Source organism: Brassica napus, chromosome C8, assembly GCF_020379485.1.
Source record: "Brassica napus cultivar Da-Ae chromosome C8, Da-Ae, whole genome shotgun sequence".
Lineage (NCBI taxonomy): Eukaryota > Viridiplantae > Streptophyta > Magnoliopsida > Brassicales > Brassicaceae > Brassica > Brassica napus.
This window is the reverse complement of record NC_063451.1, coordinates 44,359,846-44,381,855: the sequence shown is the minus strand read 5'-3', so window position 1 is coordinate 44,381,855 and position 22,010 is coordinate 44,359,846. Positions and strand designations below refer to the sequence as shown.

The window sequence follows — 22,010 nt, the reverse complement described above, 5'->3', positions numbered from 1 at the left end:
ATATTGCTTATTATTATGGAATTGTGCTATTAGGTGAACCTCTCGCTTTAGATTGTTTGGGGTGGGATAGCGAGGGGTTGTATTTGTTGGATGGAGATCGTAACTCGCTGAGTAATACTAGATTACTCACTCCTCACTCGTTGTTGTTTTCAGGTGACCAGTAGACCGAGTCAGCCTGTAGAAGTCGCGGGGAGTTAGGCCGGCTGATGTAGAGTTTGCATCTTTTTGCTAAAGACGTTTTCAGAATATAAGTATGTACTTTTACTCGTTTGGCTAGCCACTACTTGTATAATATGTTGTGTTTGCGAACATGAATCACATATGATAAATAAAAGAATACTTTGTGTAAAATGACTTGTTGTTTCTGATATTAGCTTGTCCAGCTAACACAACGTTAGGTTCTAGTACGGGTTGAAAAGTCTTAGGCCTGAATCTGACGGGATGTGTTAGTGGGTAAACTACCCTAGTCACGAATTGCACTTCTTGTGACCTTGGCTGGATTGCCCGTTAACCCGTCATGTAGTGCTTCCAAACCATGGTGTTGGGTTAGACGGTCAGTCATGTTCTTGTTTGATTATTGGATGGCCGGTTGGCCTTTCATCTCCAACCCTTTGGTGTGGGTCGTCCATCGGTCATGTTCTTGTTTGATTGTTGGTCGGTGGGTCGACCTATGCTTAGGACAGTTCAGGGGTGTTACAGCTAGGATGATAGATGAATGGATCATGATGCATAAGAACCTTCATACCATTTAGTGGGACTTAATGGACTGTCTTGTGCTGCTGTGGTGATTGAGTAATGATTGATGCTTGTGTGATTGGTTTGTGTAGTCCCATGTAATGATTGTGAATGAAAGCTAGGATGTTAGAAAGAAGTGAATGCTTAAGGTGATAAATATGTCATTGGTAACTAATGTTAATGCATGATGTACGTGAATGAGATGTCCTTTGGCATCAGCTGTATGATTGAGAAGGTAATGTGTATTGTGTGAGACACCAGTAACGGGTGGCGTCTAGTGAATGAGTACGAGTCTAAGTGTAAAGGAATGAGTATGCGTAATGAGAATGATGTTGAGAATGAGTATGAGAATGAGAATGAAAATATGAACGTGTCAATGAACTTGCTTGATGTCCTGTTTGGACCACCGAGAACGGGTGGGCGTCTAGAGTCTAGAATGTGTGAACCTGCGGGACAATAGCCTAACACGAGGTACCCGCAGGAGCCCATGGGACAGTAGCATAACATGAGGTACACATGGGCGAAATGAGAAAGACCGCGAAAGGATGGCGACCGCAAAAGGCGGGATAGAAAATGTGCAAGGCGCCATAAGATTGAGTCAATGTCGAGTCATGGCATAATTATGGCTATTACAACCGGGGTGGCGGACAGTGCCAGGTGTGGGCCAACGTGGTGCAACTCGGATAGCCATGTAGGAAGCTGGAGGGGGACAGATTTCCGAGAGGGGCACCCTTCCAGGTCAGGCCGGAACACGTAGGGACATCCGTAAACGGTTATAGGTCCCTAAGTCTAGGTTGATTGGAGTCGAGTCGGTTGTGTATGTCGAGTTGGTCGAGTCTATCGATTTATGTGTGTAGCAATGAGTGAGATCATTGTGTTGATTGATCGCTAGGTTGGTAGAAATGCGTAGAATGATGATGTTATGAAATGTTAAGAATGCATTTGATTGATTGTAGTGGCTAGTCAGCCCTGGTTCCCATTTACTCATATCCTCCCTTTTCATTTTCATGTGCGCATGACTGTAAGTATGAGTATATGGATACGGGTGTGACAGTATTTCGCAGAAGTTTATGCGTCCGTCAACTCTTTGAAACAGTAACAGAACACGTAGGATTGTCTAATAATACCCTTTCGGTAACCCCGGTCGGACGTCGGGGAATCGGGCCGTTACAAAAAGTATCTTTGACTCTGATGAGCTTGGAGATACGTTCACTTAGGATCAGGTTTTGCAAATCCAGTCCAGAGTCTACTCTGTCGACAAGCAGTTGTAGGCATATTCATCCATGAAGAACAAGAGTACAAACACCGACGACTAATCTACGAAACAATCTTAGTTTGTTTAATGTCATGAAAAGCATGTTCCCACTACCAAAGTTAATTAGCACAGTTTCACTTTAACATTTATGTATTGGTTTATTATATTCTGCAAAACACCGACGACTCCATTAAAGGCAACCACCCATGTGGCGGGCGTCTCATCAACTGTATTTTTGTTTGCTCTATTATATAGTATTGATATTTCTTTTTCTTTATATATTAATGTTATTTTGCAATGAGAGTCTAACATGCGCATGCAGCATGCGTTACTTTATACATGTAACAAATGAAACTGCAGTGCAATTGTTTGATAGTTTCTACGAATTTCATGTGCGTATTGTTTTTCAATACTACTGTTTTCAAAAGATGTATTCTTAGTTCCGCACGCCAGTATTTTAAAACAGATAAAAGGTATACAACGTGGCTACGTAGAATCTACGATTACAAAATACAACGTGGCTGCTTATGAATCTACGGTTAGCAAAAGTCAACTATGTAAGTTTTGTAAGTGTTCTCTTACGGTCTTACCATTAAATAAACAAAACCCTAAAACGAAAAGATAGGCTTGCATCAACATATTATTAGACACTAAATTTTCAAACTTTTTGTTTATCATCGACAAGTACTATAACACTATACTATGATAGAATAAAAATAAACAATAGTCGTGAATTAAAGGTAAACTCAAATGGTGCATGAATAGATGTAAAAAACAAATATAAATCGACACGTTGCCTCGCGATCTGTATTCCTTCCCAACCACTTACACGCATTTCCCACGAGTTTGACTATCTTTTACGTTTAATCTAATCTTATCTAATTTTGTTGGCCCATAGCCCACATTTCAAATCGTATAAGTTCTAACCAATCAACTAAAGTTTGTATGATCAATGAAAAAAATATTGAGTTTTGTATCTAATCGTCTTGCAACTATGACAGTAATTTAAAAATTAGTATGTCATGCTAGTATGAGACCCTTACCCGGAGTTTTTGGTTAATAAGTTAACTCATGCGAGGTTGGAGGCATATAATAAAGTTTCCATCAATTATGTAAAAGAAGACTTTTCTTAGTTTTGATTTATGTACTATATATTATTATACTATACTATTAATTAGTTACGTAAATTTAAAGGTAATTCTTTTAAATAGACAATTTTCAAATTTTGGTCACAAAAATAGATCACAAAAAACAATTCATTTAATAGGTAAAATGACCCTAATACTCTAGATATATAAAAAATTAAAAATTAAAAAATTAAAAAAATTCTTTTTTAAAAAAGTTATAGTTTTAGATTATATGTATTCAAATTCGAATTTTTTTATAAATTTTTTTTTGAATTTGTTTTTGTAATTCGAAAATACTTTTTGAAACTATTTTTAAAATTTTTATTTTCAAATTTTTAATATTTATTTTTTATTTTATAAAATTTTAAATTTCAATCCCAAATCTCTACCTCTTAACTTTAAACCCTAAGGTTTGGATTAGTTAACCTTATAGGTATAAATGTATATTTACATCTTTAATGAAACATTTTGGTCATTTTGATTCTCAGAGTCTATATTTATGACCAAAATTTTTTTAGTGCTATCCTAGAATATTTTTCTAAATTTAATCCATGATTACTTTGCTGTGTATTAAATTGATTACGCAATAAATTTATATTATGATAAAGAAAAGATAATTGGCACACAAGAAAACCGCACCTATATTCCTGTCTGAAAAAAGTATAATAATATTAACATGGCTAGATGCAATCAACAGATCAGATTAAGGGTTGATTAGTGACAAGGCTTTTGGACTTTTGTTAGGTCGCGTTGCAGCGTAACACAGCTCCTACAACACCCTTTGTACTTGCGGAGAATAACTGAATAAGAATCTAACGCGTACTTTACAACCAACAAGTGTTGCACACGCGTCACGTCGAAATAGTTCAGACAACGTGCACTTGCCACCCCCTTCTTTCTAGATTCCTCCTTGTTTTGTAATATTCTAATTTATTTGCTTTTCTTTTTTCTTTAAATATCCATCTTTAGCTTTATTACTATTTTATTATTTCCAAAACGCATAATAACAAAAACGTGGTCGACGGAACATGTGGATGGTGCCATGGTGGAGTTGGCTTCACCTGGGACCCACTCACAGTTTGTTAACGCCGTGAAGGTTTTGGTTCGTTTACGTGTTTCAGCTATATACGATAGTACCCTTGCATATGGATGGATTACTCGTATTTGCCATAAATTAGTATAAGCATGACCATCTGATTGGGTCTCAAATCAATCCTGTAATATTGATTTTATGCACGGGAACATCAATCTCGCTTGCGCTTGCTAGGTGTTAAACTTTTGACTATTCGATACAATTATTATATGATTCATGGCGTTAATCAAATGTGACGGTCGACATGTGGATTAACTTCAAACTTGAATTTCTGACGCATCTAATTACCAATCGACGACTCGTAAACTTTATTTGTTAGTATTTTTTGTTTGCTTAATTGACAAACATTAGTTTGTAATGTTTGTATCTCTGCATGAATCACGCGTTAACAACATTATTTAGAAAATGTTTCGAGAGTAATCAATTTATAAGATTGTACAGTTTATTATGAAGATCATTTACTAAATGCCAAAAGGCTTGACTGGTGACATTTAACGCGTTTTGCCTTGTTTATATCTTAATGTGTTTATTTCACATTTATTTTCTTAATGTTTTTTTTTCTAAATTTAATAAAAAATATTCGAAGTCCATCTTATTAGAAAGAGATTTCATCAAGTGTTTCAAACTATAATTTTTTCAAACAAAAATGGGAGATGATTGGTACGAAGACCGACTTCAAATATGGTTTGAAATAGTTTTTTTTAGATTATTCTCAGTATAAAAAATGAGAGATATTTCTCAAAAAATAATAAGAGATAATTGGTATGAAGACGGATTTCAATTATGGTTTGAAACACTATTTTTTACGTTCTAATCTATTAAATCTACCACTACATACAATTTTTTTTTTGGCCGGAACGAGTTATGATAGAAACTAGCTTGTTTATCTTGAATGAACTTAACAAACAAACAAAAAACATAGTAGACCATCTTCAAACGATATTACAAACCCTACACTTAGACTTGATTTTGCACGAATTATGTGATCTAAGTGTACCAAAAACGGTTTCTGAAAAAGAAAAACCAAAGTGTTACAAAAAAAAAAGAAAAAACAAATACAACATTCTCTTTTTCACTTGCAAGTTACAACGCTAATAACTACATGGGCACAACAGTAAATTTACAGTATTCGGTGTTTGTTTGACTTCGTCCTGCCAGCTAACAACCAATAAGATATCTCAAGCCTCGTGAAGAGGGATACAATTGTAAATTCAAAGAAAACGGAAAGCGTTGAACGTGGAGAACAGTGAACCGAGACACATTCCGAATCTTTATTAAAAGAGACAATACATAAAACACGTGTTTTAAAAGGGCTCAAAATTAGATAAAGTTAAAAGTTTTATTAATATATATATGCTCTTGTTATTGGGAGGTAGGAGGAGACTCAGCAACCAAACTCAATTTACAAAAGAGAAAGAAGAATAGAAGAGTAATTGAAGAAGAAGAAGATTAGATATCGTGAGCTATTGGAGAAACTCGTTTCGGTTCGTTTCTACTAAGGTTTTTGTTTGTATAACGATGTCGAGTCCTATGGAGTCCTCTGATTTCGCCGCTACACGGAGATTTTCAAGGAAGCCGAGCTTCTCTCAGACGTGCAGTCGTTTGAGTCAGTATCTGAAGGAGAACGGTAGCTTTGGAGATCTCAGCTTAGGGATGTCATGCAAGCCCGAGGTCAACGGTAAGCAACCCCTTTTCTTTCGTCCAGATCCTTTCTATCGTTCACTCTGATCCTTTTGACCGGAATTAGGCAGAGAAAATGATTTAGCATCTAATATAGAGTTAAAAAAAAATTCTTAATTTTGAGTTTTAATCTATAGTTTACGTAGTAGACACGTTTTTTCTTTGCCTTGCAAGTGTATGTGCTAAGCTTGCGTGTATGGTTTCGTTTGAGAGTGGTTAGCTTTCTGTTTTCGGCAATTTCCATCGATTTTATTTGCCATGTTTGGTCGAATACTTAAACATTGCTAAATTTGTCATTAAAAGTTATTGGAGAGAGAAATCTTACCTTTTTGGATCATATCTTGCAGGCATCATCTCTCGTCAGCCCACAACAACCATGAGCTTATTCCCTTGTGAAGCTTCCAACATGGAATCCATTGGCCAAGATGTTAAACCAAAAAATCTGTTTCCTAGGCAACCAAGTTTTTCTTCCTCATCCTCCTCTCTCCCCAAGGAAGATATCCTAAAAATGACACAGGCTACTACTACTACTACTAGGTATGTTCTGTTAAAACATATAAATCTGATGTTGCAAAGCTAATCTTTATTTGTTATCTCTTTGACTAATTATTGTGTTTCTGGAAATAGACCTGTGAGACCAGAGCCTCAAACTGCACCGTTGACTATATTCTACGGCGGGCAAGTGATTGTGTTCAATGACTTTTCTGCTGAGAAAGCCAAAGAAGTGATGGACTTGGCGAGCAAAGGAACCGCTAATACCTTCACCGGTTTCACATCTAATGTCAACAACAACATCCAGCCCGGTTACACTACTAACCTAGCCAATAACCAAACAGAGATGAGAAGTAACATCGCTCCTATCCCAAACCAACTTCCTCATCTCATGAAAATCACAACACAAGATCCAGTTCAATCCTCCTCAACTGCAATGGCATGCGGTAATCTTTCTCACCTTATTTTTGTTTATATTTCCATGTGACTTTAAACCGAATATATATTAACAAAGAAAAACCCCCTTTCTTTTACAGAACTTCCTATTGCTAGAAGAGCTTCACTCCATCGGTTCTTGGCTAAGAGAAAGGACAGGGTTACGTCAAAGGCACCATATCAATTAAACGATCCAGGCAAAGCGTCTTCAAAGCCTCAAACCGGAGACAACACCACCTCTTGGCTCGGTTTGGCAGCTGAAATGTGAAGTACATCACCAAACCACCACAAACCGTACCGGGGGTATTCTTTTGACGTCTCATCAATAAACAAGATATATATGAAAAGCTCATGCGTCACGGTTATTAGTTCGCGTGTAACCGTATTTTACAAATATTTAATCTTTAGGAAACTTCATATATTTGTATGTATCTGTTTATGATTAGCGATCAATTCTTGTTAGCGCCTGTCTTTTGCTAGGTAATGTAGCATGTCTGTCTAAATTCTCTTTCTCTGGCCTGTCTCAGAACTAGTCTCGTATGTTACTGAGTTTGTAAGTCGATATCCGATGGTGTTTCATTTTCCACTTTTTGCTTTATTTTGAAGCAAATCTTATTTCAATAGTGTTCATTGCTTCATTTTTGAAGCTGTACTTTCTAAATTATAATTGGTCTATAATTTTTATTTGTTTCTATTTTTTACCGAAATAAATTATATATGTTAATATTATCTAATCAATTTAAAAAAAATTGACATTCATCTAATTCGATATTTATATTGAAAAGCATGAGAATATTCATTTTAAAAACTTTAATTCGTTTAAAAATAATGGAAGATAAATAATATCACATTTTAATTCTAAATAATTTTATTAATCATTTAAAGAAAAAAATATATAAAAGACATCTTTTTTACAAAATAGTGTTCTGTGTTTGTTTATTTATGTTATGTAGTAATATTTTAATACGATAATGTTTGATTTATATTAAATAATAATTATGTTAGATTATTGTTAAAACAAAATATTTGGATAAAATTACTAAATATGGAAAAAGTATAAGATGTTATTAATAATTAATGATAAAATAGACATAAAATATACTTGGAATATTTCTTTTACAAGAAAGAAATGAAACAAATCATTGGAAGAAATGTGCTTCATTTTTTGCTTCATTTTAAATAAAATATATTTTTAAAACTGAAAATTAAGCTAACCATTGGAGATGATCTAAGAACAACAAAACTTTGTTGAGGACAATGCTACTTGCTAGTTTTAATTTTAATCTTCGTTCCGGAGCACTACTCTTTAACCTCAAACCAACAGCCTTAAACAAACAAACAAACAAAGATGGTTGAAAAGTCATTTTTCCTCTAGTTTAGAAAAAAACTCGAAAATCATATAATTTTGATTTCTGGGGAAAGTATTAGAGATAAAATGGATAGTAAAATGTAGTATATTTTATAGATCAAGATTGTAGAATTAAAATAAATAATAATATATTAGGATATCTTCTTTATGTATTTAGAAAAGTTGACAATATTTACCAATGTCTACCGATTGTGTTTCACAAAAAAGTTTACCAATGTATATTATATTTTCTATCAAAAAAAAATTCTATTATATTTTACCGACAAGAAAATGACTGGTTCTACTTTAACATGCGCATGTTTCTTTGATTTCTTGTCTTCATATTACAACAAGTCAGCGAAGGTGTCTTGATAGTGTTGGGAATATGAATCATTATCCGCGGGCTCCGACCCGTTTGACCCACTGCGGAGAGGATGCGGATCGAATGATTTGAAAAATTTGGTTCGTGGGTGCAGATGCGGGTTGAGTGATTTTTATGCGGGGCGGATGCAGATCAGCTAAAATTGAACTGCGGATATCCGCCAGTCCGCAAAAATTAAAAAATATATATTATTTTTAAACAAAAAAATTTTAAATTTCTTTAATTTTAATTATAAATAGATTAATTTTATTATTTTTAATGAAAAATATTTAAAATATTAAATTATTATTATTTTAATAAAAAGTATTTAAAGTATTATTTTTATTATTTTTTTAATAAAAATATTTAAATTAATAATTTTTATTATTATTAATATTATCTGCGGGTCTAGCGGATCACCCGCGTGTTTAAGCGAGGTGGGTGTGGATTTCATATTTTCTTCTTACGGGTCAAGCGGATCAAATTTTTTGAGTCAAAAAAATCAGTCAATCCGCAAGTTGTCGGGTCAAGCGGGGCGGGTTTGACCCGCAACCCAGCTCTATGTCTTGATTGCCGAAAAACCATAATTAAATTTTGATTTTTTTCTTATTTGTTTAATTTCCCGACCTACTACTACTCTAATTAATGTAATCGCATTTCATTATTCGAACCATTGAATTATTAGTTTAGCAAGTGTAAGTGTAACTGAGAAGATCTGAAAAAAACAAAATGGCTCGACCAAACCTCTAGAAAGTAGAGGAGTTTGAGAGCAAATCATTCATAAAAATTTGTAAACACCAAATCAACTCTTCATCGACTCATCGTCACCTACTCTTTACAATGGATTCAGACTCCGAGATCGAATACGACTATTATCCAAGGTTTCGAGTCTACAAGAACGGCCGAATCGAACGCCTCGTGGCCGAAACCTTCGTCCCGCCTTCACTAAACCCTAAAAACGGCATCGTTTCAAAAGACGCCGTCTCCTCCCCGGAGAAAAACCTCTCTCTCCGTATTTACTTCCCCCATACAGCCGTAGCCGGTGAAGAGAATAAGAAGAAGCTCCCACTCCTCGTCTACTTTCACGGTGGCGGTTTCATCATGGGAACAGCTTTCTCTCCAATTTACCACACTTTCCTCACATCTGTGGTCTCAGCCGCCGACTGCATAGCCGTCTCCGTGGACTACCGGCGTGCGCCTGAGCACCCTATTCCCATAGGGTATGAAGACTCGTGGGACGCGGTCGAATGGATATTCAGACACATCTCCGGGTCTGGTCCGGAAGATTGGCTGAACGAAAACGCAGACTTCGGTAGAGTGTTCATCGCCGGAGACAGTGCCGGAGCAAACATCGCGCATCACATGGGGATCAGAGCCGGAAAAGAGAGAAGAGAGTTTAAAATCTCGGGGATGACTCTGTTCCATCCGTTTTTCTTGTCAAGAGTTGGTGCGGTGGGATATTTTGAAGGGCTTTGGGATATCGCGAGCCCGAACAGCGACAAGGGAGTGGTGGATCCGTGGATCAACGTGGTCGGGTCGGATCTTTCCGGATTGGGTTGCGGGCGGGTTCTGGTGATGGTGGCGGGGAAAGATGTACTGGCGAGGGAAGGTTGGGTTTACGCGGAGGAGCTGAAGAAGAGTGGATGGGAAGGGAAGGTTGAAGTGATGGAGACTAAGGGCGAAGGTCACGTCTTCCATTTAAGGAATCCTAATTCTGACAGGGCTCGTGTAGTTGTTCAGAGATTTGCAGAGTTCCTTAAGTAGTAGTAGTTGTTAGCTTTCGAGGAAGTTGTTAGCTTTGTATTTTGTAATACTTCAGTCTATTTAAAGAGTATGTGTGTCCGTCGAAATCAATCAATAAGATTTTAGAACATTCAGTTTGTACATGTGTTCTTCAAGCTTGTTTAACTGATATGCCACGACTTGTACTCATAGGAAATGTGAAAAGTGTAGCAACAAAGAAAAATTTCAAGATAACTAATTATTATCACTATCGTTGTTCAAAAAAAAAAAATGAATCACTATCGAAATAATGATCCCCAAAAAATGGGCACAGAATTACAAATAAATAAATAAATCCAAATTAAAATTAAAATTCTAGAAGCGAAGTTGATAAGGCCGTCTTTGCCCAAAAAACAAACTTCAAAAATTCCAAAGATGCACCGCCGAGCCATCGTAACTCTCATAATCCCTTGTAGGTGAAAGCTCTTCTCTGAAACGCTCGCCGGAGTACTCGTCGGAGAAATCATTAAACCCGGGGAACAACCCGAAATCCGCAGCGAAGTTACCCGAACCAACAGTCGGAAGCATACTCAAAAACTCCGAGTCATCAACGTCCATCGTCCTCATCATCATCGACGACGAAGCCGCCGAGTTTGAAGTAGACTCTTGCTGCATCATCTCCTCGTCCTTCTCCCTCACGACATTCTCTTCCGAGTTAGCGAACCTCGCAGCCGCTTCTCGGATCTCCGACCGCGACATGTTTCCTCCGCCGCTGATCGCCGGAGGATTATCGGGGAAGTTGAAGTTCGCGTTGCTGCCTCGGAGGCAGAAGAGAGCAGCGTCGAAGGCACGCGCCGCCTTCTCTGGAGTGTCGTAAGAGCCCAACCAAATACGCTCTCTGCTGTTGGGAAGTCTGATCTCTGAAACCCATTTCCCCCACTTCCTCTTCCTCACTCCTTTGTACTTTGACTGCATCGACGACCCTTCCTCCTCCATCACCAAACCAAGCCCGGTTCAATTCGGTACGGTACGGTTCTGTTTATGGTTTAGCTCTGCTCTTCAGTTTCTATTTGAATTGGATAATGGAATTGGTCGATTTATATATATACGCGAGAGAGCGTGAAGAGTGTGTTTTTGACTTCTACTGGCCCGTGGAGAAGAAGAGTAGGGAGGGTCAAACTCAAATGTCAAAGAGAGCGCGTTTGTGGCTTATTACCGGTCTTAACAAGTGTCAAGCGAAATGACACGTGGCGGATATATGTACAAGCCCGTCTCATTGTGTGGTCACGCGGGTAAACTCAGCAGAACTCTGTGACTCTGTTTGATTTTCTTGTCCTTGTTTTCCACGTGATTGAATCCTTTTTTATTATTATTTAAAGGTTGAAAATATTTCTCTGAGTTTTAGTAGAGAAGACTCTGTCATTTTTCTCAGATGATTGCTGAAAATGATTCTTTTAGTTAACATTACATTAACATTACACTGTAGTATCTATATGTAGACACTTGTAACAGACTTGTCCTCTTTTTTATTTTGTTGTTGTTGTTGTTCTCACAGGTTATACAAAAATATGAAAACAAGAAAATAGAAAAACATCAAGTTAGAACGAAAAATCAATTCACTATCCTATAAAAATGTATATATATATACCTCTTGGCACTATCTTCTTCTTCTTCTCAGTTTGTTGTTTGCAGTACACACAAGAACAAAAAAGCTGTACGTTAAGTTGATACTGATGTAAATGCACCATCTGTTGAATGAAGCCGCAGCGGAAGTGTGTTCGTAGTGTACTTTCCAAGCATAACCGCTGTCTGTTTCGCTGCAAGCTTACTTTGTGGTTGGGTTAGCTGCAAGATCTCCGTCTAAACTCATTTGCTGGACTTCTACTGATGATAGTATCTTTATATTTTGCACGCAGTTCACAAACTCCCTAAAGAAAAACAAACAACAATGATAATCAGAAAATGTTGACTCAGAGGAGATTATTTAGAGCATGTTGTTGGTCCTGGAACTTTACTCCCAAGGATCATCACCAACGAGCAGTATATCGTTTTCATGATCTGTGTATTCGAGTTTCCAATCAGAAGGTTGTGGATCCTCCAGATGTCCTTCGATGCCAAACTTTCTTGCCAAGTCATTTCTCAGTTCTTCGTAGCCGCTATAACGTGTAACATCTATTGATCTTCCTACTGACCCTCGTTTTTGAACCTTCAGTGAGGTTTAACAAATAAGTTCCAATAAGATAAGAGCTTTGTTTGAGAGACCGAGAAAGATATCCAACCTTTGTATATGTTCTAATTCGTTGAGCCTGATTAGGCCTGAGTCCACCACCATTCATAAGAAACACTTAAAACAATGAATTCAATGTACTGTTTCTGATAACCAAACCTTAATCTCTCATATCAATCACCCACGCTTTCGACTCAAAACTATAAAACCTAAAATGATGCAGCTCTACAAATACTTTTCGGTTCATGGCATTATCCGTTGAAAATATATATCGAAATAAATAAAAGAGGATATCATTGCCTAAAATTTTTGGTTCGTGGCAGATCAAATCAGTTGCAACCTAAACACATGTCTAACCACCTCAAGATCGTTCGTTCTTTCTTATGTAACGTTAGCATAATCTAGCGGGCATAGATAAATCCTCATGCTATGTTACACCAAGTTTCAAGACACAATGAGAAGAGTGTAAATACTTTGTGAAAAGGAAAACCAATCAATTGACAGCTCTAAATATCCCTGTAATGAAAGCTTTGAGGTGAGAGCTTCCAATAACAAGTATATAGTCATATAACAAAGCTAAGTTCAAGATCCATTATTAGTCTAATGGCCATAAGTTCTACCAGTTATGTACTGAGAATAAACAAGGCAACGCAAAAGCAACATGCATAAAGGGAAATAAAACAAGTAGTAATCAGAAAGTGGAGATTACTATATGATATGGCATGTCAGTCAATAGCTAATCCACATGAAAAGGGCACAATCCAAGATCATACTCACCCTCAATTGAAGCAAATCGGATGCAGAAAAGCTCATCCTTCAGCTTCAGCAAAGTCACGAGCGTGCCACACACGACTTTTCATTCTCATACTGTTACGCTAGTTTTTGGATATAATCAGATCGATAGTTACGAATAGATTTAGTGTCTTTTAGCTCAAAAAAAAAAAGACTTTGCAAACATAAATAACACCATATATACATTTGTGTTTGTATCTCAGAAGTTTTTAATCTGATTATCTCTTAGTTTTCGATAATTGATTTAGTCATATTGTATTTGTATCTATTGTCTTTCTCAGATTGTTCTTTCTTACTTGTTAATCGTTGTTTTTCTTTTTGTTGCAGATTCACACGTACATTAAACTATTCCGATATGATGTAGAGTTTGCAACTAACAGAAAGGTACTTAAAATTTATAAAGGAAACAAGCACATTTACCATAGTCTTTTCATTCTTTTGTCATGTGAATATATATTGTTTTCGAAATTGATTTTGTTAGCGAAAGGGATTTATCATTTTCATTGGAAGAAAATTCAACGTAAAAAGAAGCGTGGGCTGTTCTAGCATGGATTGCACACATGAGTGGAATGCACGTTGAGTCGCTACCGTATCGTTTTCTATAATATATCATTTGAAACCTCCTCCCATTAAAACTATTAATTTGATTTGATTTAAGATTCTTTCCCTCTAATTGCATATTAAAGGTTTGAGTATTAGCAGGTGATTATGTTTTTAATCACCACATGCATACGTTTTGCAATTATAGTTATTGAATATTTTGTTTTAAGATCTGTATTAGCTAAAAATATGTTGAAATTTTAAACAAATTATTAAATTTTTCAAAAGAGTTCGTAGTGATCTTTACTTTGTTAAATAGTCTCATGGACTAGTCTAAGATTCGGTATCTTGTAAACTCATTCTAAATTGAAAAGGTATGAAATCCAGATTGGTTTAAAATAGTGAGAATTATAATCAACCAAATAACATTTAACTTCAAAAGAGAATTCTAGACTCATAATTCCACAACGCCTCATATTATCAGAGCTTATAAAATCTTCCAACAAATAGCAATTGACTACATATTATTAAAATTTTGGAAACTGACCCAAGCGCTATAGTAAATGATGAAATTGTGACAAATGGTATGAAACTGATTCGGCCGACAACACATACTAACTAATAGAGCCAAGAGAAGCCCATTAAACAATCTGAGAGTAGGCAACACAGGTTAAATATTCTAGAAGGGGAGGAGGTACTCAAAACTTAGGACGTACAACATCGGCTTATGTACTGCTTTGCGACAAAGCGTAGCATTTAGGTTTAGTAGTCACTAAAACCTGAACCATAAGTTTCTATTCATTGAAAGCCTCCTTGTATATATATATCTCCGGTCTACTTTCATTACATTACAACTCTCGACCACCTTCTTCTTTGTCTTTTGTCTTTTGTCTTTGCCAATTCATCTTCTTTTTTTCCTTCTAAATATATATAGCGTAGAAAATAATTACGTAATTCTTGTCTTCTCCCTTGCTATTTCATATTAATTAAAGAGTAAGGGCAACATATAAGTAACTGATTCTGTCTTCGAAGCCTCTACGTGGCCTAATCTCCTAAGTTTCTGCCAGCGTACCAGCCAAAAATTCTTTCTCCTTCCTTTGCATATTCATCAAGGTAACCCACAACAGATCACTAATACCGATTATTATCATTCAAGTTTCTATTCAATACTAATTAGTTTGTGATTTTTTAATGACTAGTTTGTGATTAATGATGTAATTCGTAGTAATAGTTCTTTTTAACATTAATTCCGGCGACTATAAACTCCGTACTAATTAAATATTGTGAGTTAATACCATGCAAGTTTGTAATAATTAGGTTGTGAACTTGTGATTACTGATTTGATCCGTGGTAATTGCTCTTTTTAACATTGATTCCGGCGGCTAGTAAATTAAATATTGTGAATTAGTCACATACGTTAGACCATAACACAATGTTAATATATCCCCATCCATTTTTTCTTTGTGGTAAACAACACCAACTACTCTTTATATTTCTTTCAAAATAATAACAATATAATTAGTTTTAAGTAGATAGGAAAAAAGAATACATCAACAAGAAAAAAAGAAAGAAAGGCAACAACTGTGAAACATGACTTAGCCACACACACAATAAAATTTTAGCGTTGAAAATTGTGTGCAAGTCTTTGTATTGATCGGTTGAGAAGTGCCTCTCTTGTTTTCATATCCTCTTTCTTTATTATTATTTTTCTCACCTTCTTGATTTTCTTCTCTTCCCTGGCGATGGCTGAAAATAGAGAGGGAATATATTTAATTTTATTAAAATTACATATATACGTAAATGAGTGTAGGTGTTTGGTTGATTAATCTTCCACATGAAGTTATCTCCCAAGAGCTTCTCAAATTTTAGTCTCTCCAATGACGTCGACGGCTTGGAGCTAAGACCTTCACCAGTTTCCGGCGGCGCAATGCTGCCGATTTTCCTCAGCAGTTTGAGTCGTAATGGAAGCGGAAGCAGCTGGGAGAGGGAGCTCGTGGAGGTGACTCTGGAGCTTGACGGCGACGACTCCATTGTCGTCTGCGGAATGTCAGAGGCGGCGTCTGTTGATACACGGCCAAGACTAATGAGGAATCTATCAACGGCTCCTGCGAGGATCAGGCAGACACTGGAGAAGTTGCTAAGGTCGGAGTCGTCAAGAACGACGGCTTCTTCAGTAGGCGAGCGAGAGATCTCGACAGACACGGGAAGGTTTACGAGGATACGGCAGACGTTGGGGAAGCTACTTAGGTCGGACTCGACAAGAGCAACGACTTCTGTCGGCCGGGAGAGAGATATAGAAAGTCAAGGGAGAGATACACCGATCATGTCCGCGAGAGATAAACGGAAGGAAGAGGTCAAGTTGCAGAGAACGAGGTCAAGCGCCCAAAGAGCGTTACAGGGTTTACAGTTCATCAACAAGACAACGAAAGGAAACAGCTGCGGTTGCGGCTGGGACTGCGATTGCGATGAGATGTGGAAGAAAGCTGAAAAGCGATTCGAGTCGCTTTCGAGAGAAGGGTTGCTTGCAAGAGAAGATTTCGGAGAGTGCGTTGGTAAGCGAATCAATAAACCCTAGAAATAAGAATCATCTATTCACAACTTAAGATTTTGGGAGCCAAAAACAATTTAGTAAAAATTTAAATATTTTTTTAAAAAATAATTTGGTAATTATGTCTATATATATTAGCTTTCAAAAATTTTGAGACAAAAAAAAAAACAATAAATCATTTCGTTATGTCACGATCGGACTCTATATAACAAACTCTTGTTTGAGGTAGGGATGAAGGATTCAAAAGAGTTCGCGGTGAGTGTGTTCGACGCTTTGGCTCGAAGGAGAAGGCAGAAGCTGGAGAAGATAACAAAAGATGAGCTTCATGATTTCTGGTTACTCATTTCTGACCAAAGCTTCGACGCGCGTCTTCAAATCTTCTTTGATATGTACGTTTCCGACACTCTCTTTCTCTTTCTTTCTTTCTTTTAAAGTATTTTTTCTTTAATACATTTTGGTTTGTCTTTACGTTTATAACTGTTACGGGAATAACGCAAAGCATAAGAAAACAAATGTGTTTTTTTTTTTTTTTTGTAACTTGAAAACAAATGTGTTGATCCATGTGCAACGTATAATTAGTTGTTGATGATAACAATGATTGACGAATTGTTTATGGGTAATTTTAATACTTTTATCTGTTTAGTATCCTGATTTCTCAATAATGCAGATAGATGATCGCAACTTGCGGTTTTAAATTTGGGTTATTTAGCTGGTTATATCACAAATTGCTCAGTAAATTTTGTTGATTGATGAAACCATTAGGTAATGAATCACTTCTTGATTGGAAAAATGTTGTTATCTGAGACTACCACAAATTCACTAAGTTATGTGTTAGCTATATATGTCTAACGCAATGCAAGCAAAATGTCTACCATATCATTGTTGATAGATAGATGCATCATTTAAATAACGTGATGTTCTTAGCCGTTGGATCTGTTAGTTCACGCAATCAACGGTGAACAACATTTGAGTGAGTTTGACTAATGGGCTGCGGTTTACTTGGCCCAGTAAAACAAACTTTTACCAGATTTTCAAAAAATGTTTCATCTTTCAGCTTTCCTCCTCTAATAGTTTCTTGCAAGTAAAGCTTTTAAGAAAGAGAGGCCTTGTTCTTATGTTTCTTTTACCAAACATTTATTTCAACATTATTTTTCAGTTATTCAGTCATTTTTGTGAAACATATGTTTTTGCTTGTATATGTGTTGGTAATTAGTATTATTTTCGTTGAATAATGCTGTTATACTTTTTAAGCTCTCAGTGTTTCTAATTTTATTAAAATGCTACCTGTTTTGTTACAGGGCTGATAGCAATGAAGACGGGAGGATCACCAAAGAAGAAATCAAAGAAGTAATATTATTTTCTTTTAACATATAGATGCAAACGCCCACAGTACGTTTAAAACAATCTAATTAACGTTTACCTTTTGTAACACAGCTTTTAATGCTAAGTGCATCAGCAAACAAGTTAGCAAAACTCAAGGAACAAGCTGAAGAGTACGCATCTCTGATCATGGAAGAACTTGATCCAGAAAATTTTGGATACATCGAGGTAATAAAACAACATACATTGTACTCTTACTCTTCAAAAACACTATATCAACGACCATCCGTGTTGTTTCAGTTATGGCAACTCGAGACACTCTTACTTCAGAGAGACACGTACATGGACTACAGTAGACCGCTTAGCACGGCAAGTGTCGGCATAACTACACCAAGACGGAATCTAATTAAACCTCGTAGTGTGGTTCTAAAATGTAGACAAAAGCTTCAGTGTTTGGTTCTAGATAACTGGCAACGGATCTGGGTGCTGTTATTATGGTTCACCGTCATGGCCATTCTCTTTGTCTGGAAGTTCTTACAGTACAAAGACAAAGCTGCTTTTAGAGTCATGGGCTATTGTTTAACAACTTCTAAAGGAGCCGCAGAGACTCTCAAGCTCAACATGGCTCTGGTTCTGTTACCTGTCTGTAGAAACACCTTGACTTGGCTGAGATCAACACGCGCTCGAGCCTTTGTTCCTTTTGATGATAACATCAACTTCCATAAGGTAACAAATACAACATAACCTTCCTTGGTTTCTTTTTATTTTCAGGACTCTTTACCTCTATAAGGTCCGGATCTGAGATTTTGGAGGGCATATAAATTTATTAAGAACTTTGATAATTGTTTTTAAAAAAAAAAAATGGAAGTTTATATGGATGTATATAACTTTCAAAAATTTTGGAGGCCAAGGCCAATGTTTCACTGGACTGTGCTCAGATCCGACCCTGACCTCTCTCTCTGTGTTGCAGATTATTGCTTGTGCCATAGTGATTGGGATACTAGTTCATGCTGGTACTCATTTAGCATGTGACTTTCCACGGATTATAAACTCAACTCCGGAAGATTTTGCCTTGATAGCTTCTCCCTTCAATGGTGTTAAGCCCACATTCAAAGACCTGATGACAGGTGCAGAAGGGATCACTGGGATGTCTATGGTGATCTTGACCACCATCGCATTCACATTAGCATCAACTCATTTCAGGAGAAACCGTGTAAGTCTACCGGCACCACTTGATAGGTTAACCGGCTTTAACGCATTCTGGTACACTCATCACCTTCTGGTGGTTGTCTACATTATGCTCATTGTGCATGGGACCTTACTCTTCTTTGCTGATAAGTGGTATCAGAAAACTGTAAGAATAACCTTTACTCTTAAACTGAAATGGTCAAAATGTCTTGAAACCTAAATGTGTTGCTGTTGAAACCTCTCAGACTTGGATGTACATCTCGGTTCCTCTGGTGCTCTATGCAGCAGAACGAAGTATACGAGCTTGTAGGTCCAACCATTACTCTGTCAAAATCCTTAAGGTTTCAATGCTGCCAGGGGAAGTACTCAGCATAATAATGTCAAAGCCTCCTGGATTTAAGTACAAGAGTGGTCAGTACATATTCTTTCAATGTCCAACAATCTCTAGATTTGAATGGTGAGTAAACTCCTCATAATGTTAACCAAACATCTCTAGTTTCACACCATATAGATGTTACCTAAACCCTCCCAGGCACCCTTTTTCTATTACCTCTGCACCAGGAGATGAACAACTTAGTGTTCACATCAGAACACAAGGAGACTGGACAGAGGAGCTACAACGAGTTTTAACAGTGGGCAAAGATCTTTCAACATGCGTGACTGGGAGAACAAAATTCGCTGCCCATTGCAATATTGACTTACAAGAGTAAACTCCAAGACACCTTCTTTGCTTCCTCTTACTTTCATTACAATACTTGGCAGTATTAACATGCCTTATTGATCTTGCATTGGCAGCCGACCGAAGTTACTAGTAGACGGTCCATATGGAGCTCCAGCACAAGACTACAGAAGTTATGATGTCTTGCTCCTCATTGGATTGGGAATAGGAGCTACTCCTTTCATAAGCATCCTCAAGGATCTCATGAACAATTCAAGAGATGAACAGATAGTAAGCCTGATTCAATGCACCAGATAAGTTAAAACATGTAAGGAACCTTATAGTATCTCTAACTTCATGTGACACAGTTAAATGAGTTCAGCAGATCAGATTTTAGCTGGAATAGCTATACATCTTCATATACCACACCCACCCCAACTTCAACACAAGGAGGGGGGAAAAAGGCAGTGAAGGCTCACTTCTACTGGGTCACAAAGGAGCCAGGATCGGTTGAATGGTTTAGAGGAGTGATGGAGGAGATATCAGACATGGACTACAGAGTAATTAACACCAACATATCTTCTTCTATTTCCCATCACCAGTTAGCTTACTTGATCAAGAGACTAACATATTCCTTCATCTTTCTCGTGGGACAGGGCCAGATTGAGTTGCACAACTATCTTACAAGTGTATATGATGAAGGTGATGCAAGATCAACCCTGATAAAGATGGTCCAGGCTTTGAACCATGCCAAACATGGAGTTGATATTCTATCCGGAACACGGGTAAGAAGAAGTGTTACATATCATTAGACCAACACTATGTCCCAATGTTACCTAACCACTAACAAGGATATAACCTCATTCATTTGAACAGGTGAGAACACATTTTGCAAGACCCAACTGGAAGGAAGTTTTTGGTAGCATAGCAAGAAAGCATCCAAATTCAACAGTCGGTAAATATTATTCTATACAATGATTGTAATAGCAATAAGTAACACCACACAAACACAAGAAAGAGTCTGTTTGGTGATATATAGCCCAAGGCATTACAAAGGATTATGTGAAAATGGCTTGTATTATTGTGCAGGAGTGTTTTACTGTGGCATACCAACCGTGGCAAAGGAGTTGAAGAAGCAAGCACAGGAAATGAGTCAAAAGACAACCACAAAGTTCGAGTTCCGTAAGGAAAATTTCTAATTCGATGCCACAAGTCAGCTTCTGTTATCACTTAAAAGAAAGTGAGATTTAAAATGACGCCAGCCACTATTTTTCTCATACTAAGTTCATAGCCATTTAGGAAAATAGATTATATATACTATTTGTATAGACCGGCCTAAAGGCATGAAAATAACACAAATATAAGTACTTTACTAAATGATATATAGGTCTTTTTCCAGAGCTGCCCCAATTTGTATTTCCATTACCTCAAGCTATTTGTAGTCGCAGAGGAAGAAAATATAAGACAAGAAAGGTCTCATGGACAAAATGCCTTGTCTAAATTGTTAAACTCTAGCAAAATCACAGAGTCTGTTACAAAAAAAAAATCAGAGCAAGAAGCAACATAGAGGTTGGAGTTTTATCATGTTTGATACTTCTCAGCTATTTAGAAGCCCATCTTCGGATCCGTCTCTTAAGCATATAACCCACAAACACTCCCGCAGAATAGAAGAATATATTGGCGGATCCAGGATTCTTTTTAACATGGGTCAAAAATGTGTCACGTAGAGTCTCTTAAGCATATAACCCACAAACACTCCCACATAATAGAAGAGTATAGTGGCGGATCCAGGATTCTTTTTAACATGGGTCAAAAATGTGTGAGGTAAAGTCAAACCCGGATTATAGGGGTTAACTATGGAGATTATACCAACAGAGCTATCAAAACTAAACATTTTCTTTATAACAAATCCGGTTTTTATTATTTAAGGGGTGTCAGCTGACCAACCATTAATACACGTGGGTCTGCCTGGCCACACACACATTACATGTACGCATCCTTTATATATTAAATGAGAAGCATTGTAATAAATGTGTTCACACTAAACTGGACACATGTCACATGTAGAGAGTTTTTCAGTCAAACTCTACGTAAATATGTTCACACTATGTACTTTACGTTTTTTTTTAATATAAAACTCACATGCATGGTTCTTCTTTACGTTATTTTTACTATTTACGAATAGAGCTGGACAAATTATTCATAAATTTTGATTTAATTCGTTTTCCGTTTTGATTCGAACCGAAAAATCTGGATATCCGTTACTCTACGAAGCAAATCAAATACTAAAATGCAATATCCGTAAAAAAAGAAGCAAATCACAAATATCAATATTTATAGGAACGGATAAACATATATTTAAAGAATTATATATAAGTTATAGATTATAGTTTATATAAATTTTAAAATATTTTTGTTTTTAAATAATTTCATTTTAAGAATTTTATTTTTCATGTATTATTTTGAAAAAGTCATTTAATATTAATTAA

General features: G+C 36.6%; 4 protein-coding genes across 4 annotated transcripts; 3 read left to right on the top strand and 1 right to left on the bottom strand.

Annotated features, from left to right (window-relative positions):
• The first annotated feature begins 5,570 nt into the window (after positions 1-5,570).
• On the top strand, positions 5,571-7,375 carry LOC106368905 (protein TIFY 10A-like). The gene is made up of 4 exons (XM_013808973.3): positions 5,571-5,888; positions 6,238-6,427; positions 6,518-6,828; positions 6,919-7,375. Exons 1-4 carry the CDS (start codon positions 5,729-5,731, stop codon positions 7,083-7,085), a joined length of 828 nt encoding a protein of 275 aa, XP_013664427.1. The 5' UTR covers positions 5,571-5,728; the 3' UTR covers positions 7,086-7,375.
• A 1,759-nt stretch (positions 7,376-9,134) lies between these two features.
• Positions 9,135-10,410, top strand: LOC125591254 (probable carboxylesterase 1). Its single transcript, XM_048765125.1, has one exon. The coding sequence runs from the start codon at positions 9,367-9,369 to the stop codon at positions 10,288-10,290; it is 924 nt and encodes a 307-aa protein (XP_048621082.1). The 5' UTR covers positions 9,135-9,366; the 3' UTR covers positions 10,291-10,410.
• Positions 10,411-10,529: 119 nt separating this feature from the next.
• Positions 10,530-11,437, bottom strand: LOC106365291 (ethylene-responsive transcription factor ERF017-like). The gene has a single exon (XM_048765126.1). The coding sequence runs from the start codon at positions 11,242-11,244 to the stop codon at positions 10,669-10,671; it is 576 nt and encodes a 191-aa protein (XP_048621083.1). The 5' UTR covers positions 11,245-11,437; the 3' UTR covers positions 10,530-10,668.
• Positions 11,438-14,507: 3,070 nt separating this feature from the next.
• LOC106368906 (respiratory burst oxidase homolog protein E-like) lies at positions 14,508-21,055 on the top strand. The gene is made up of 14 exons (XM_013808974.3): positions 14,508-14,920; positions 15,618-16,359; positions 16,585-16,744; positions 17,654-17,702; positions 17,790-17,903; positions 17,976-18,401; positions 18,646-19,029; positions 19,109-19,320; positions 19,396-19,569; positions 19,659-19,812; positions 19,890-20,081; positions 20,178-20,306; positions 20,398-20,476; positions 20,611-21,055. Exons 2-14 carry the CDS (start codon positions 15,642-15,644, stop codon positions 20,718-20,720), a joined length of 2,901 nt encoding a protein of 966 aa, XP_013664428.1. The 5' UTR covers positions 14,508-14,920; positions 15,618-15,641; the 3' UTR covers positions 20,721-21,055.
• The last annotated feature ends 955 nt before the right edge of the window (positions 21,056-22,010 follow it).